This window comes from Ceratosolen solmsi, unplaced genomic scaffold (genome assembly GCF_000503995.2).
Source record: "Ceratosolen solmsi marchali unplaced genomic scaffold, CerSol_1.0 scaffold6, whole genome shotgun sequence".
Lineage (NCBI taxonomy): Eukaryota > Metazoa > Arthropoda > Insecta > Hymenoptera > Agaonidae > Ceratosolen > Ceratosolen solmsi.
The window spans coordinates 15,305,493-15,322,036 of record NW_011948414.1 but is presented as its reverse complement, the minus strand read 5'-3'; the positions used below and the strand labels follow the sequence as shown (position 1 = coordinate 15,322,036).

Sequence of the window (16,544 nt, the reverse complement as noted above, 5' to 3'; positions counted from 1 at the left end):
AAATCTATTTAATGCGTTTGTTTTTCTAAAAAAAAATTATGTCGTATGAAATTATACAAGAATTTAATATTAGAGGTCTAATAATGAAGAAAATTAAAATTAGCATTTTAATTTTTGTATAATGTACAAATTTGTTAGATGCATTGGATGTGGCTAAGTCTTTTTATATTCCTTCTGCAAAGCATAGATCACAAAATTAACATGTCATTTTTTTATATGTTAGATGGCAATATCGTTTGGTAATCTCAAATTTCTGAAATTATTATTTTTTTACTCGTTTTAACTACATATTTTCTATTAATAGTTGAAGAAGTATAGATATCAATAAATTTATTTTACCATAAGATTAAGTAAGTTTCTAATTTGTATTTTTAGTACATATGTACATATGTTTAATAAAATAAAATTATTGGTAATTAAATTTAGAAATTCGAAATCTAGATGTATTAATTATTATTAACCTTGTTTTTATTATGTATATATGAAAGAAATTATTTGTTTTAAATAAATAGAATATTGAGTATTGGCAAGCAACGTAACCTGAAAATTGTCATAGATTACGTACAAAAGTGCTTCAAATTCAATTATTGATAAAATATGTTTCAATAATTTATCTACAATATTAAAAAAGGTATTTATGCTCTCAATGAGTCTATTAATTTTATTATTTATTACTAGTTATGTACAATTACAATTTAAAATTTTACTATAGATCAGCAGGTATATAAGAATGTAAAAATATAAAAAGCAATCACAAATCTGTTAATTATTTATGTGTAATATATATTTTAATGCCCTTAAATTAATATGCAATAATAGGGGAAATTAAATTAGTTATAAAAGCTTAATATTAACCTATATTTTTTACCTTTAAATTTTTAATTAACAGTTGTGACATTTAACATAAAAAAATGATGAAAAAAAAATTATTTTTAATGATTTTCCGGTATAATAATTAATTTTTAATTTTTTTTAAATTTTCAGGAAGACTTAAAACTAATATTCGTTATTCTGTTATAAGACACATTGGGAAAAACTTAATCAATAATTAAAAAGAAACATACAACTTGCAATCTATTCTATAATTTAATGGCAAGTCAGAAAGATTTTTCAAACAATAGTTTACAAATACAAATACATTAACATTTAAAATAAAAAGATGTTAATTCTCACTCAAAATAAGCTGTTATTAAGTTATTTGTAATATAAATATTGCTCTAAGTTATATAGTTTATTAATTACCAAAATGGATTCTAATAAAAAATCTAGAGAAACAATTAAAGCTGAACGTGAAGCTAAAAAAATTGCCAAAGCTGCAGCTAAAAAAAAAGGAAAAATTGAAAATAAAATAAATAATGAACCATTAACAGAAATAAATGAAACTGATAAATTGGAAAATCAAAAAAAGTCAGAAATTAAAACAGATACTAATAATGAATGTGTTCACAAAAAACAAATCAAAAATACAGTTGTTGATCAACAAAATAAAATCGATGAAAAAAATCAACTCATAGAAAATAAGAAAGAGAATAAACAAAAAATTGAAGAAAAAAACAAACTAGAATTACGAGCTGAACGAAGAGCTAAGCAAGAAGCACAAAGAGCTGCGAAACAAGCCCTATTGACTAATAAATTAAAAACAGTTGAACATATACCTGAAAAAATACAAGAAAAATCTGTAACACTAACAAGTAAAGATAAATTAGTAAAAACGACTTGTGCAAAATCTGAAATTAAAGAAAATTTACATGAGGTCAATTTGTTTAAACATTTGTATATCAACAAAAGGAATATATCTGAACATATAAATAATAATAATCTTAATCTCCATCCAACAATATTAAGGCTAGGTGTACAGTATTCTGAGAAAGTGATTGTTGGTAGTAATGCAAGATGTGTTGCCTTACTTGCTGCTGTAAAACAACTTATTGAAGATTTTGAACGGCCATCGCAAGCTGATTTTACAAGAGGACTTGAAACTAGTCTTCAACAATCTTTGAAATATTTGAATTCATGTAGACCGTCTGCAGTTTCTATGCAAAATGCTGTAAAACATTTAAAATGGCAGATGTCTACTTTACCTTCTACAATATCTGATAAAGAAGTTTGTTTTGATTTTAGATAATAATAATAGTTATAGAATTATTATTTAATGTTTTTTTTAATAATACTATACTTTATTACATTTATAGGGAAAGTTGAAACTAGAAAATGCAATTGACACATACATTCAGGAACAAATATTACTTGCTGATAAAGCAATATCAAATGCAATAAAAAAAAAGATATTAAACGGAGATGTTATATTGACTTATGGATTGTAAGTATTGATAAAATAGTGTGTAAAAATTAATAATCAATTTATTTTTCTGCGCTAGTTCTTCTGTAATTCACAAAATACTTTGTGATGCTTACACTGCTGGCAAACAATTTAGAGTGATTATTGTTGATGGTAGACCTTGGTTAGAAGGTAAAGAACTTTTAAGACGGTTAATTAAACATGGGATTGACTGTTCATATGTACTAATTAATGCTCTTAGCTTTATTATGCCGCAGGTAAAATAAAAAATTTTATAAATTATTTATATCTGAATGTTTATAAATATTTTATACAAAAAAAAAAAATGTTTTCAGGTTAGCAAAGTTTTTCTTGGTGCACATGCAATTTTAGCAAATGGTGCTGTCATGTCGAGAGCTGGAACCGCACAGGTTGCTTTGATAGCAAATGCATTTAATGTACCTGTTCTTGTAGCTTGCGAAACTCATAAGTCTTGTGAACGTGTACAAACAGATTCCATTGTATACAATGAAATAGGTATAAATATATATTTATATATATATATATATATATATATATATATATACACACATATATGCATATATATATATATATTTGTGTGGGTGTGTGTGTGTGTGCGCGTGCGTGCATGCGCGCGCGTGTAAAAAAAAACTAATGTATAATTATATTATAAATTTTAGGTGATCCTAATCAACTTATTACAAACTCATTTGGTAGTTGTATCAAGTCTCGTTTATCAAATTGGAAGACTAAAAAAACACTTAATCTACTTAATATTACATATGATGTAACACCTGCAAATTTAGTAACAGCAGTTGTTACAGAACTTGCTATATTACCTTGCACAAGTGTACCAGTAATACTTCGAATTAAACCATCTGAAATATAATTTATAATTTTTTATTATGCGCAAGTAGAAACTATTATTTGAATATAAGAAATCTTAATCTTGATTTGTAAAATTGTTGTAAACTTTATAAAATATAGAAGTAAGTATATGTATAGATATATACATATGTATATTCATTAAAAAATTTTATTATCTAATGATGATTGAATATAATAAAATTTTTTATATTAATTATTATTTCAAAACTATTAAAAAATAATATTTTGATAATACAAAATATTTCATTTGTTATTTTTCTACATACATATTAAATTAATTTTTTTTATAGTAATCGAAAGTAATATCATTACTATGAATAATTACATAATTCATAAGGCAAATTTCTTATATATTGAATGTTCATGTTTCTCTTACAATTGAATCTTAAGTGTTATCCATTGACTTGAATTGCAAATAAATAAATATATGGCAAAAAGCATTATACACCGCTCTAATGGTGCCATTCATTTTTATAGAGAAATTGCTTTTTAGCTTTTATTCACGAAAAAAAAATAAAAATATTTGCAATAAAATCATTGATAATAATAATTTACTAATGCATATAATTACAAACATAATTACAATTATTTTTAACTAATTTAAAATAAAACATAATAAATGTTTTAAAACAATGCATTTTTTGGATCAAAATAAGTTGTATTTCTTAAAGTTTAAATTGGATAACTGTACTAGGCTATACTAATAAAATATTTGATTACAGATGCTGATATTTTTATATGTTATTATGTAAATTGAATTAAGGTTCAAAGTGAAAATAATCAGTTGGTTAAACTAATTAAGAAAATTATCTGATTCGTTTGACAATCTGAACTCAGGATATTGTCTTTCTCTAGAAAAAGTAATACGTAATTTTTAACACATGTATACATTTACATATACAATTTATTTAATTATAAATTTTACAAATTTATATTATGAATATCTCAAGGCTTTTTTTTTTATCTATAACAATATACAATTGCAATATTTACATTAAATACAATATTTGTATGATACCGATTTTTATACATAACTGAAATAGAACAGTTCTCGGTTTCCTTTGCACACCGCTATAGAAGACAATCATATTAAAATTGATTATCAATCTTTATGGATGCAGCCTCATGTTTTCGCTTACTGTTTCGACTTTTTTTTTTTATATCTAATTTACATCCTATTGTTTATTAATCATCGCTATCGAAATATTATAGACTTGTTGGATGTAGCTAATGGTAATACAATACCATAATAGCTAAATTATAAAAGATAATGTTTTGCTACTTAAACAATAAAAATAATTTTTTTCATCCCGGATATGCAGGCTCTTATAAAATAGAAATTTACATTAAAATTAAATTAAGACGTCTTGATATTAATGAATTAAGATGAGCGGCTACATCATTACGAAGACGCGATTGATGAAAACATTTCAAATGAAGAGAGACTAAAAGGAATGTCATTTTTCTTAATAATTTTCAGCTTATAACAAGTTTATGTAAGACGATTACAGCAACTCAATATTCTAATTTTAAATCGATTTTGTTGTGTTACTTAAATGAATTTGAATTTAATAATGAATAAACTAATACAATAATAAAAACATATAGAAAAAAGTAGATTTACTCAATGATAATATGCACATTCAAAAGTTTAATAACAAACAACATGTGGGATAAGAATAAAGTGATAACATCTTGATAGCAATAGCATAAAATACTTTTTAAAAAGTTTGTATAATTCTTAGTATTAAAATCATTTTTCATCGCGATAAATTACATTGGAGCAAGGCTTCTCATTTTTTTATTAACCAAAGTAAAGAGAATGAAAATTTTAATAAATTAATGTTTCTTAAATATTATTCTAATATATTCACTTTGTAATCATTTAAGACGACGAGTCGAAATAATTTCATTCGTAAATAAAGTAGAACAAAAAAAAAAAAAAAAAAAAAAAAAAAAAAAAAAAAAAAAAATCGTTTACAACATAAATATGTAATTATAAATATTTTGTATTAAAGATTCTGAATTGGAAAATTTAAATCAAAAAACTTTCGCTTTTGTAATTTACAACTACATTGTTTATAATAGATTGATAAATGCCAGCCATTTCATCTCTCCAAATTATTTTACAATATTGTTAATTCCAATATCTGTGATGGAGAGATCGTGCTAATATTATTTATTTCATTTTTATTCTCTTTTATAAAAATAAATATTTTACTTGCAAAACTTGGAAAAATCACCATTCTGATAGATTTAAAAACTCAATTTTAGTTATTCTAGGATTTATTTATAATAATTGTAAGTAAGATATATTGATTTTCATTTTTTAGTTACTTACGTCTTAACTTAGAAAACTTTTGATAATAATTTTTGAAATCAAATTAATTAATTTTGTTCTATAAACAATTAAGTTTACTTCAAATAAAGAAAAATCAATTAATTATTTAAGAAATACAGTTTCCTTATTAAATTACATTAAATTAAATTATTTCGGTTGTATGGAAATACATACTTAGTTCAAAGTGGAGGAATTTTTTTTATCGTGGTATTTTTTATATGTAAATTTTAAATTATTTGGAAATGTATTGATTGCATTAATTACAACAATTACATCAGAAAACGATTGTTTAATGCCGATTTGTTTAAAGCTAATATTTTCCTATAATTAAGCACATCTTATAACGTCGCACTGTTTAAATAGAAAAATACAGGAATAGTATTTATCTTTATACTCTTCAAATATGATTAATTAAAATTTATTCGTTAAATTACATATTGTAATTGATTTTATAATAAAACTATTTAAATTATTAAAAAGTAATTTGGAATTGAAATTAGTATTTTAAATAATACAATTACTGTTAAAGAGACCATGAAGTGGATTTAAAAAATAAATTCACCTAATTTTTATACTCGTAGACAAAATTTATATTTTACATGAATATATAATTCATAGTAAATTGAAGTTGAACAAGTTGGAAGTGAAGTAAAATCCGTTCAAGGTTTCGGAAGTTTGTACAAACCACTGGAGAAAAGCAACTGATGTTGCCGGACTTTATTATCTAGAAAAAGTCTGAGTTCGGGCAAACCACACTCAACGGCGCCGGAACCCTGTGAAGCAAACATTTTTAACATTTGATGTATTCGATCGAGAGGCATGGAATCCAGATTCGTTAGCATTCCGACGATGTATGACCAAAAAACTTGAAGTTCTTCTTCGCGTTGATCACTCGCCGAAGCCATTGCACTTTCGACTTCTTCATCATCGATCATATCCGTCACGATTGTTGTTTGAATGTTTCTCGAGTTATTGGTTGCTATTTCCTCTTGAAGACTGAAAGTATCACGAGATGTTTCAACTAGCAATGCTTGCGACACCCAGTAACCGATCTTCCTCCTCAACACCGTTGTCGGCACATGCATCAACTCCGACAACTCATCTAAATTCCACTCATTTTTGTCTTGGAAATGCAAAATCAATGTTGCATGAATGGGGGAGATGTTTAGATTCAACTTTCTGTCTCTTGTCTCAATATCCAGGTTCACGTTTCCTAAGTGTGGCTTCCAACATAATGTTCGATTGCCTTTCAATGCTTCAAAAGCCTTAACATATTTATCGAGTTGTTCTTGCACATAAACAGGTAATTCGAGTTTCCATTCTTCCTTAAATGGTGGCCAAAATTGTGCAGACAAGATTAGGGCTGAAGTGGAAAAGTTTGCCTTTTCCGAATTATATTTTTTATCAAGCTGGACATTCCCGTCAATTCTCTTAGAATCATAAATGTCTTTGATCATAACTTCACAGTGATGCAGTTGATGCTCCCCAAAACGTCTTTTCAAAAGTTCCAAGTGACGAATTTCTCGGTCCGTTTGATAATTCAGTTGTGATAAAAGGCGATCAGCCAATAAAGTTCGATATTCGTTGACAAATAAATCTTGGCTACCATATACATTAACAAGCATAGATATAATATCCGAGACCCTACGACGGCCCCGGGTTGTGGACATAAATTCGGTGGGATCTGCATCTACAGGATCAGGCTGCCAATTTTCCCAATCTTCTTTATCTTCTTGCGGAGATGCTCCACCATCTACATCTAACTGTATCGACTCACCTCCTCTGGCTAATTCATCAGCTAGATCGCTGGTACTTGATTCGTCCAGCAAACCGCTAACTACGCATCTCACAGTGTCTTCTCTTCTTCTTAAATAAACTTTAATCGGTTCTGTTATTGTCTCCAAAAGCATACCAGTAGGATCCAATTGCCTTAGGGCTTTTATAGCTGCGATATATGCTGTTAATATATCTGGAGTGCTTACGCCTGGATGCAACAATCTTGTTTTCAAAGCCTCTTGTAGCGTTCTAATTAAATACTTTCGAAGATCCGTTCTTTCCAAGCAGATACGAAGATCATCTACCGCAGCTCGAGAATCAGGATATTCAATAACTATGTTAAAAAGTTGATCGATTCTCTCCCTAGTATAAGTCTCATATAGAAAGTAACTGAGTTTTTGCTTGAAGGTATTTATAGCATTTCTCACTTTGTAATCAAGAGACATTGATCTAGATGATCCACCCGAATAGATACGAATTAGCCAGTTCATTACTACAGTCTCCAGCCAGCATTCTAATGGTTCCAACTGAGACGAATCAAATGTACGATTACATACACGATGTACGTGACTTTCAATACGTATATGTATCAAAGAAGTTAATATACTACCCACAAGTCTTTCTAATAAACCTAACTGTATAAGCTTCTTATTGGTTTCGTGAAATACATCTACAATTATTTGACACTGGCAATTGCTCTGTTCTTGTTTACAGCCTTCGCAGAGTATCGTCGAATTATTATGCAAATCCTCCGTCGTTGACGATGCTTCAATATTGCAAAATACATTAAATGCAGTTTTATAAAAGTGTTCGATAATAGTTGTATGATACAGTGGAATTTGACTTAATAAAGTGCCTCTTATTATAAGTTTAAAATAATCCAATATATTAACTTGACTGTACATGCAATATTCATCTTTGCAAGATCCAGCTAATTCTAATTTTTTTAACATTGGTAATAATTTACTCGAGTCGGTATATAATTCATTTACAGAGGTTGTAAAATTTTGGAAGCCTTGTTTTTCATCAATTTCACTAACATTAACAAATTTTGACCAAAATTTTGGCGCAATAATAATTCTCATATATTTCTCAATTTTTGGTATTACAAGACTTTGAAGACAAAAGCTTAGTGAAAGCATTTTAAAATTTTCTTCCGTAGCTTCCATATCATCGTTTTGGACGTCGGGCTTAATTTTGTTGATTAAAATTGGAAAATTATATTCTAGCCATTTCTCCAAAGTACTCGAATTAGTACTCGAATTAGATAAATTATCCATTTTTGTTTTGGATTCATATATTATCTGTAAAGTTTAAAACAATTTTAATTTTATGAATAAATTTCATTATAATTAGAAATAAGAAGTTAATTATATCGATGCAATACTATTATCATACAATACCATTATGTATATTATATTAATTAAATTATTAAATATAATATACACTTACATTGTTTAATAACATTTAATTTTAGCAATGCTAAATAATTGAATATCCAACAACGATAAGTTATTAATAGATTCTTTCATAAAAATGTTAATATTCAATTACTTTAAATTACAAGTAATTCTAGTAGCACTAGTAATTCCTTTAATTCTAAACGTCAAAAGATAAATGAAAAAAAAAAAAAAAAAAAAAGAAACTAAACACAAAAGAACATAAACAATAGATAATGGATGATTTGATAAACATTGCAGCATTGCAAATACAAAGTTTATTGACATAAACGATAAGACATAAGAGAATAAATAATTAGAATCTATTAAGTAAACAATAATTTAATACTATGTCTACGATAAAATGTAAGAAAATTGGGGAGTACATAAGAAATATATCAATGTTATATACCAGTTGTATAGTAATTAAATCTCTGATAAATTAGCTAATACTCGAATAATACCAATTGAAAATTTGACTATGCAAAAGAAAATCGAACGCATAAATATTAAATACACACGCGTGCATGTTAAACTATGAAATCGATTATTGGATATTAGTGAGAATTAAAAATAATTCCTCGTAAAGCAGGCAAATTTGATGTATTAGCCCACATGAAATAATCGGCAACCTAAAATCAAAAAATGTTGATAGTTTGCCCATATGACATGCGTGGTTGAGGTCTACGCTTATTGGCTCACAATGTCATGCTCAGGGAGCGTGAAAAAATTTTTCATATATAAATATAATGTCAAGTTACTTATTACAGTTAGGATTTAAAGAGGTAAATATGTAATAACAACGTATTTTCCGAAAAATTAATTATTTTTATTTCCCTTAAATTTTTATGATATTTAAGACATTACATATTAAATATATTGATTTACAAATAAATGACTTTAATATTTACATAAAAATATAATAAAAAATATATTACAATTTTTAATTTTTACGAATGTGGTGTCTGACAAAATTGTATTTCATTTGCCGATGTATTAATTAATAAACAACGCTAATCGCTATAGAATTATTTGCCTAAAATTAAAAGCCATTGTAAATAAATAAAGTTTCTATATGTTCGTTATAATAATGAACTTAAAATCGTTATTAATTTTTTTTTTTTTTTTTTTTGAACTATTAAAAAATTCCATCTCAGACTACGTAAATGAAATTATACATAAAGAAAAAATTCGTTAAAACATAATAGAACCGAGTATACTTTTCTTACAATTATTTATTATGTTGGGTAATCATTTATGGAATGTTGGGCTTTTTATTATTATTGTTATTAATAATGTAGTTGACAGACGGTCTATTGTCAATAAATCAGGTACATTAGAGCTTTAATCGCGGTGAGGATGTAAATACCCAATGTTAATCTTGAGCTCTCCTGATTAAAAATATATACAATTTTTGTCAATTAAATTAAGATTTTTATCGCGATAAATAAATTTTACAAACCATTGTTATCTAATCACTTGGTGCGATCGTTAATTAAATTTATTATAATTTTGCTTGGTCGTTGAATAAATTAATACATATTTTTGCTTGTATATACTCACTGATAGCATAGTAATTAATTAGGGAACTACTTTGAAGTAGTTTTGATTTTATATTTACTTATGTTTAAATACAAATTCTTCTTTAATAATTATCCATTTAATTAATATTTATAATGAAAGATTTATACTTATATACTAATAAAAACTTACTTTTATATTATTAGGAAAACTTCAATGTTTTATATAATTCATATATTTATTCTGATTATTTTGTAACGTATTTTATAATAGTAAATTGTTAATATATATGAATATATATATACATATAACTTATAAATATTTATTTACATTATCTTACATAGGCTAGTGACACGTTCATTAAAATAATATTCAATTTTCATTTAGGAGAATGATTTTAAAACAATATCTTTCAATTTATAATACCACAATAAGTATCTTTTACTTGTAATGTTAGAATCTGAATTATATTTTAAAATACTATGACTACAAATTAATGCAAGAAAATAATTTGCATAACTTTGTATTTCTTGGGAAGTTATAATAAAATATTTGCAAAAGCAAATTGTATATTTCTACATTTATTTGAAATAAATTCACTTGACTTTACACTACTGTTTATATAGCTTTACGTATGAGATCTGTAATTATTAGTTAATAAAAATTAAATTAATTAATGCACGTTAATTTAATTATAAAATTATACAACAATTTTTTAATTAATTTCAAATTATTTTTATATATTGACACTATAATATTAAAATTTAATATTGTGGAATATTAAGATATTACTTTTGAGACAATTTGAGTTTAGGATTTTAAGTTTTGCTTGATGATGCTCCTTTATTATTTATTATTGCATGATTAACTAAATATTATTGAAATATTGATTACGTTATTTTAAAATATTTCAATTGTAATATATATATATATATATATATATATATATATATATATATATATATATAATATAAAATTGAACAAACTTAGATCATTCTCTACAACTTTCAGAGTACTTATATTTTTTCGTTTTACTACTACATTTTCTTGTGGCTCTCTTTCGTTTTATTCCTTTTACAGCCTTTGTATATTTTATACAATGATTATCTTTTGAGTTTTTGTTAAGATAAGATGTTTTACTTGATTTACATTTTTTCAATAGTTCTGAGTGAAAAGGAATAATTTTTGTAAATATTAACAATATTAAGATAGATCGCAATATACTTATAGATGTTTACATATGTACTACTAACCATTTTTTTCCAAGGCATATTTTTGAGTGATATTAAGTAAACTTTTTCCATATTTATCATAATTGGCTTTTGTGATACGATCTATTTTTAACATAGCTTCTTCACTTTCAGGCAACTGTTTACTCATAATTTGAAGCGCATCCAAATCTATGACAGAATTTATAGAAATATTTAATCCATTAGCTAGTCCTCTAATAATTTGAACTAATTCTGTATAGCAACGTTGTTGTATTTCTGTCAAAGCTTTATTATCAGCGAGTAAGACAGCAGAAACAGTTGCCCTGGCAGATGAATTATCTATTGTTTTTCTTATTTGTAAATATAGCTAAAAAATGTTTATATTGTATACCGATTATTGTTTTAAATTACTATTTAACATATCAGACCAACCGAATATCAATACATTTTCTAATTAAATAAGCATTTTTAAGTTTACAAAATCAAAATAGCATTTATTATTCTACAAGAATATATTTACATAGATTAACTATTCAATACAAATAGTTTATATAAGCAATGAACTAATTATCTAAAGTCATATTTATTACTTAAATGAAGTTTTTTTATGAATGTATTTTTATTTGAAAAAATAATTTAAAGCATGTTTAATTTAATTAGAAACATATTATTGATATATTATATTACTTTATAATAAATATTAATTATCTTTCAAATAATTAAATTATAACATAATATTCTTTTAAGATATCAATTGTACATATAATACCTTGAGCGTGCTTGAAGTCATTAATATTTTAGCATTTGAACCAAGTTTTAGATAAGCGTAAGTAATTTCATTATTTACATACATGGTTTCTTCAAGATAATTTTCAATTACTAATTTATGCAATAACCTTTCGATATCATGTTCTGCCAATGATTTTCCTTTCCCATAAAATCGATGTTTGTCGTATCCTTGTCAATATCAGAAATACATATTGTTTTAATTAAAACTATTACATTAATTTTTAATTCATTTATTTCATTTAATACCTGAATCTTTCATTTTAGTAAGGCTGTTACCCTTATAAATTTCAACAATTTGTAAAACTGTTAATCTATTGTTTTTAGTCAAATCTTGAACGATAGTCACAAGTGCTTTTGCATCTTCAGTAATATTTAAATTATGAAATTGTCCCTATAAATAACAAATAAATAAATAAAATAGTAGCCACAAATGGATATAAAGTGTTTTTGAAAATGAATGTACCTGATTTCTACAATTATCACATGCTGTCTCTTTATTCGATATACAAAATTTACGATTAAATACTTCACCAAAATAATTCAATTGTAATGCTCTTCGACAATCACTTGTATTCTCACAGAAAGACACCATTTGCTTAAGATTATCAATGTGTATTTTCTGAGTATTTTTATTAGATGCTGCGTCTGTCTCTATCATTCTTTTATGTCTATACATATCCTTGTAGTTATAAAATAAAATACATTCTGCACTTTTAGAGTCTCTTCCAGCTCTACCACTTTCTTGATAATAACCTTCGATTGATTTTGGAAGTATGGCATGAATAACAAATCTAACATTAGGTTTATCTATTCCCATTCCAAAAGCAATAGTGGCACACACAACCTTAATCTGTAAAATATTTCATATATATAAATTCATTATAATTATCTGATAAGTGTAGTACTTTTACCTTTTCAGATATCCACTGATTTTGAATTTCAGTTCGTTGCTTATCTGTAAGCCCTGCATGATAACTCAGTGCTTTAATTCCATTCATTTTCATTTGTCGAGCATAATCATCACAATCTTTACGAGATAAACAGTAAATAATACCACAATCATTTTTAAACTTAATTTTTATTAATCCAATTACTTCATCGGATGAATTTTTATGACTTTTATTTATAATACTATAACGTAAATTTGGCCTATTGAAACTTGAAATAAACCTGAAAAATAGTTTTAACTTAAGTTTCTAAACTAACTAATGTAACCAAATTTAACGATCAACCCCATAAAAAATTTAGATTATTCTACAAATCAGTTGATAAATTTAATTGCCAATAAATTACTTAAAAAAATGTTACTGTATTTAAAAGAAATAAAATAATAGTTCTATTAGTGCCAATATTTATTATTTTCTATTGAATTATTTAAGCCATTTATACGAATTTATATTTATGATTTAAAAGAAAAATGATTTAATGCAAACCATTTAGGAGAGGTCAAACCCAATTGACATAAAATATCTGTTCTAACTCTTGGTGTAGCTGTAGCAGTTAAAGCCATTATAGGCACTGTAGAATAATTTCTTCTTAATTCTCGTAATTTTTTGTAATCTTGTCGAAAATCATGACCCCATTGACTAACACAATGAGCTTCATCGATAACAAATCTGGCTAATTGTCTGCGTTCATAGAGAGTCTTAAGAGAATTACATAATCTTTGAGAAACCGAGAGTTTTTCTGGCGTTACATATAACAACTTTAAAATTGGATTTTCTTTAGATAGTTGGCTATATATTGCTTCGGTTTGGTCGATAGTTAAAGTGCCAGACAAATGGGCAGCTGGAATCTAGATAATTTTAATATATTATAATTAAAAATTGTTATGAAATTAAGTTTTTTTTCAGCATTATTTACAGAATTACTTGCATTTAATGATGATAATTTTTGTGTTTGATCCAAAATTAAACTTTTCAACGGTGAAACAACTATTGTTATTCCAGTGCTTAACAGAGCTGGTAATTGATAACATAAAGATTTACCACCACCCGTTGGCATCAAAATAAAACAATCGAATTGAAGCATAGTTGCATTAATTGCTTGCAATTGATTTGGCCGAAACTTGGAGAGTTTAAATTTGTTTCTAAACAACTAAAATGAAAGTAAATTATGATTAAGTTTCATTATAAGGAAAACTTCACTAGCACATAGTCATACAAAATATTTACATTTATCATTTCTTGAGAATGAGGATATTTAATATTGTCACTACATTCGTTATTGTCATTTTTGAGAGTTTCTACCGATTTTGAATCGCATAAATTATTTTCTGTATTTGGTTGTTTATATATAATTTTATCAGTCTGAGAATAATTTGATGACATATTGTAAATAGGAGAAACTGTCACTACATTTTCTTTCTTTGTATCAAATTGTGGACAATTGCTTAATTCTAAATCTTGAGAATGATATTTATGTGATACATTAAAGTTATTTATATTTTTTTCTGCAAACAAAATTTTTATTGAAAATAAGCAATTAAAATGTGAAGATCGTTTGGACCAAAATATAAAATATTATATCTAACCAAAATTATCCTGATAATTATTCAATGAATGCTCAAGGTCAGTTGTAATTCTGTCATTATTCTTTATTTTGTCTTGTAAATCAATTTTTTTATTTATATCTGATCTATGTTTATTTGAAACAGCAGTCGTATCTTGAGTTAATGTGTTAGAATTAGTTTTATTAAGACTAGAAACATTTAAATTAGGAATGGAGCGACGCTGGCTTAACGAATCTTTCTCTCTGCTTATACTATTTGTATAAAATTTAGATTGACGACTCTTTTCTGTCATTTCTTTTAACTTTTTATACATTTCTGGAGACACTGTTGCTTTAACTGGTACTTTTAATTTAAATACACTTGCTTTTTTAACTTCAACTGGTATTATTTTTTCATTTAATTTTGTCATCTGTGTTTTTAATTTTACATTATCTGATTTTGAGGTATCTGAAAACTTTGTCGCATTGTAATCAGTAGGATAATTTACATCTAATTCCTCTTTATTGCTATTATTATTATTGTTAGATGCATCTTTGTTAATGTTTGTTTTTATTTTTTCGTCTTTTTCAATACAGTTTGTGAAAATATGTTCATTTTCACCATGTAATGGTTCAAATACAAAATCATTATGATTCTCAGAGAAATGAATAGCTTTATCTAAATTAGAAATGGATTCACCCAGTTCTTCATCCAAATCAAATGTAAGTAATTTTTTTTCAATTTGATGTATTTTTGACCTTATCCTTTGATATAAAATATTTAATTTTGTATACGATTCAATATCAAATTGCAAAAATTTTGATAAAACAGAAACAGGAATATTATTAATTATTGTATAAAATTTTTCCAATATTTTTATTTGTACATCTTTTAACTTGGTTCTATCTAATTCTAATTTATCTTTCGTCACCTGAAATAATTATGTAATCTATACATTGAAGAGTATTTTTCTTATGAGTCAGTTAAATTTTATCATTTATTTCTTTAACTTACTGTAAATGTATTAGCTGATATAAGCGGATCATTTTCTGTAGAATCAATCCATCCGTCTAAGTTGTTGTCAAAATCTAATGATTTCAAGTTCAATTTACAAGGCGGCTCTTTTTGCGCTTTACTTGATGGTGATTTAAATGTTTTTTTATTGCAATAATCTTCATTGTCGCTTATATATGAATCGACGGGTGTACCAATTAATAAATTTGAACTATTTGTATCGGACATTATAAGTGGCATAAAATTCTTTAAAGATTCTATGTTTGATTATTCATAACAAGTATTTTTGTGATTAATGATAATTTATTAGATTCTCTTATAAATTATTTATCCCAATTATTTAATACAAATAGATTTTCAATATATATATATATATATATATTATAAAAAATATTTACCAATAATTTCAGTTAATTTGTTAATAAAAAAATATTTTTAATCCTGATTAGGAATAGATAATACATTTTTTTGCCATTCTTATCAATGAATTGTTTTTCCATGTATATTGTATAAAGTGTTTACTTATCATTTCCATCAATTTGTAAACAAAAGAATTCTTTTGACAATTAATATGACAATATCATTAATTAACGATTTAACACAATTAATGCGCAAAAATTATTATAATATAAATTGCGTTAATAACAAAATGTTTTCTATTTGCTGAGTTTATCAAACGATGAACATTACTTGTAGTTACTAGAGTTTACAGGGATGACTGAAGGTTAGGAAAACAATAAAAGAACTTTCCTACTATCTTTATGGCTTATTTTAT

General features: G+C 25.4%; 3 protein-coding genes across 3 annotated transcripts; 1 reads left to right on the top strand and 2 right to left on the bottom strand.

Annotated features, from left to right (window-relative positions):
• Positions 1-1,213: 1,213 nt before the first annotated feature.
• eIF2Bdelta (eukaryotic translation initiation factor 2B subunit delta) lies at positions 1,214-3,213 on the top strand. The gene is made up of 5 exons (XM_011507212.1): positions 1,214-2,104; positions 2,193-2,320; positions 2,379-2,556; positions 2,635-2,815; positions 2,980-3,213. The coding sequence occupies exons 1-5, from the start codon at positions 1,247-1,249 to the stop codon at positions 3,186-3,188; spliced, it is 1,554 nt and encodes a 517-aa protein (XP_011505514.1). The 5' UTR covers positions 1,214-1,246; the 3' UTR covers positions 3,189-3,213.
• A 2,863-nt stretch (positions 3,214-6,076) lies between these two features.
• morula (anaphase promoting complex subunit morula) lies at positions 6,077-8,596 on the bottom strand. The gene has a single exon (XM_011507211.1). The coding sequence runs from the start codon at positions 8,582-8,584 to the stop codon at positions 6,188-6,190; it is 2,397 nt and encodes a 798-aa protein (XP_011505513.1). The 5' UTR covers positions 8,585-8,596; the 3' UTR covers positions 6,077-6,187.
• A 2,619-nt stretch (positions 8,597-11,215) lies between these two features.
• LOC105368490 (Bloom syndrome protein homolog) lies at positions 11,216-16,073 on the bottom strand. The gene is made up of 12 exons (XM_011507501.1): positions 15,770-16,073; positions 15,029-15,686; positions 14,798-14,869; positions 14,439-14,716; positions 14,140-14,361; positions 13,698-14,059; positions 13,176-13,434; positions 12,728-13,114; positions 12,511-12,655; positions 12,245-12,432; positions 11,518-11,842; positions 11,216-11,428 (listed from the first exon to the last, which is right to left on the bottom strand). Exons 1-12 carry the CDS (start codon positions 16,007-16,009, stop codon positions 11,256-11,258), a joined length of 3,309 nt encoding a protein of 1,102 aa, XP_011505803.1. The 5' UTR covers positions 16,010-16,073; the 3' UTR covers positions 11,216-11,255.
• Between the last annotated feature and the right edge of the window lie 471 nt (positions 16,074-16,544).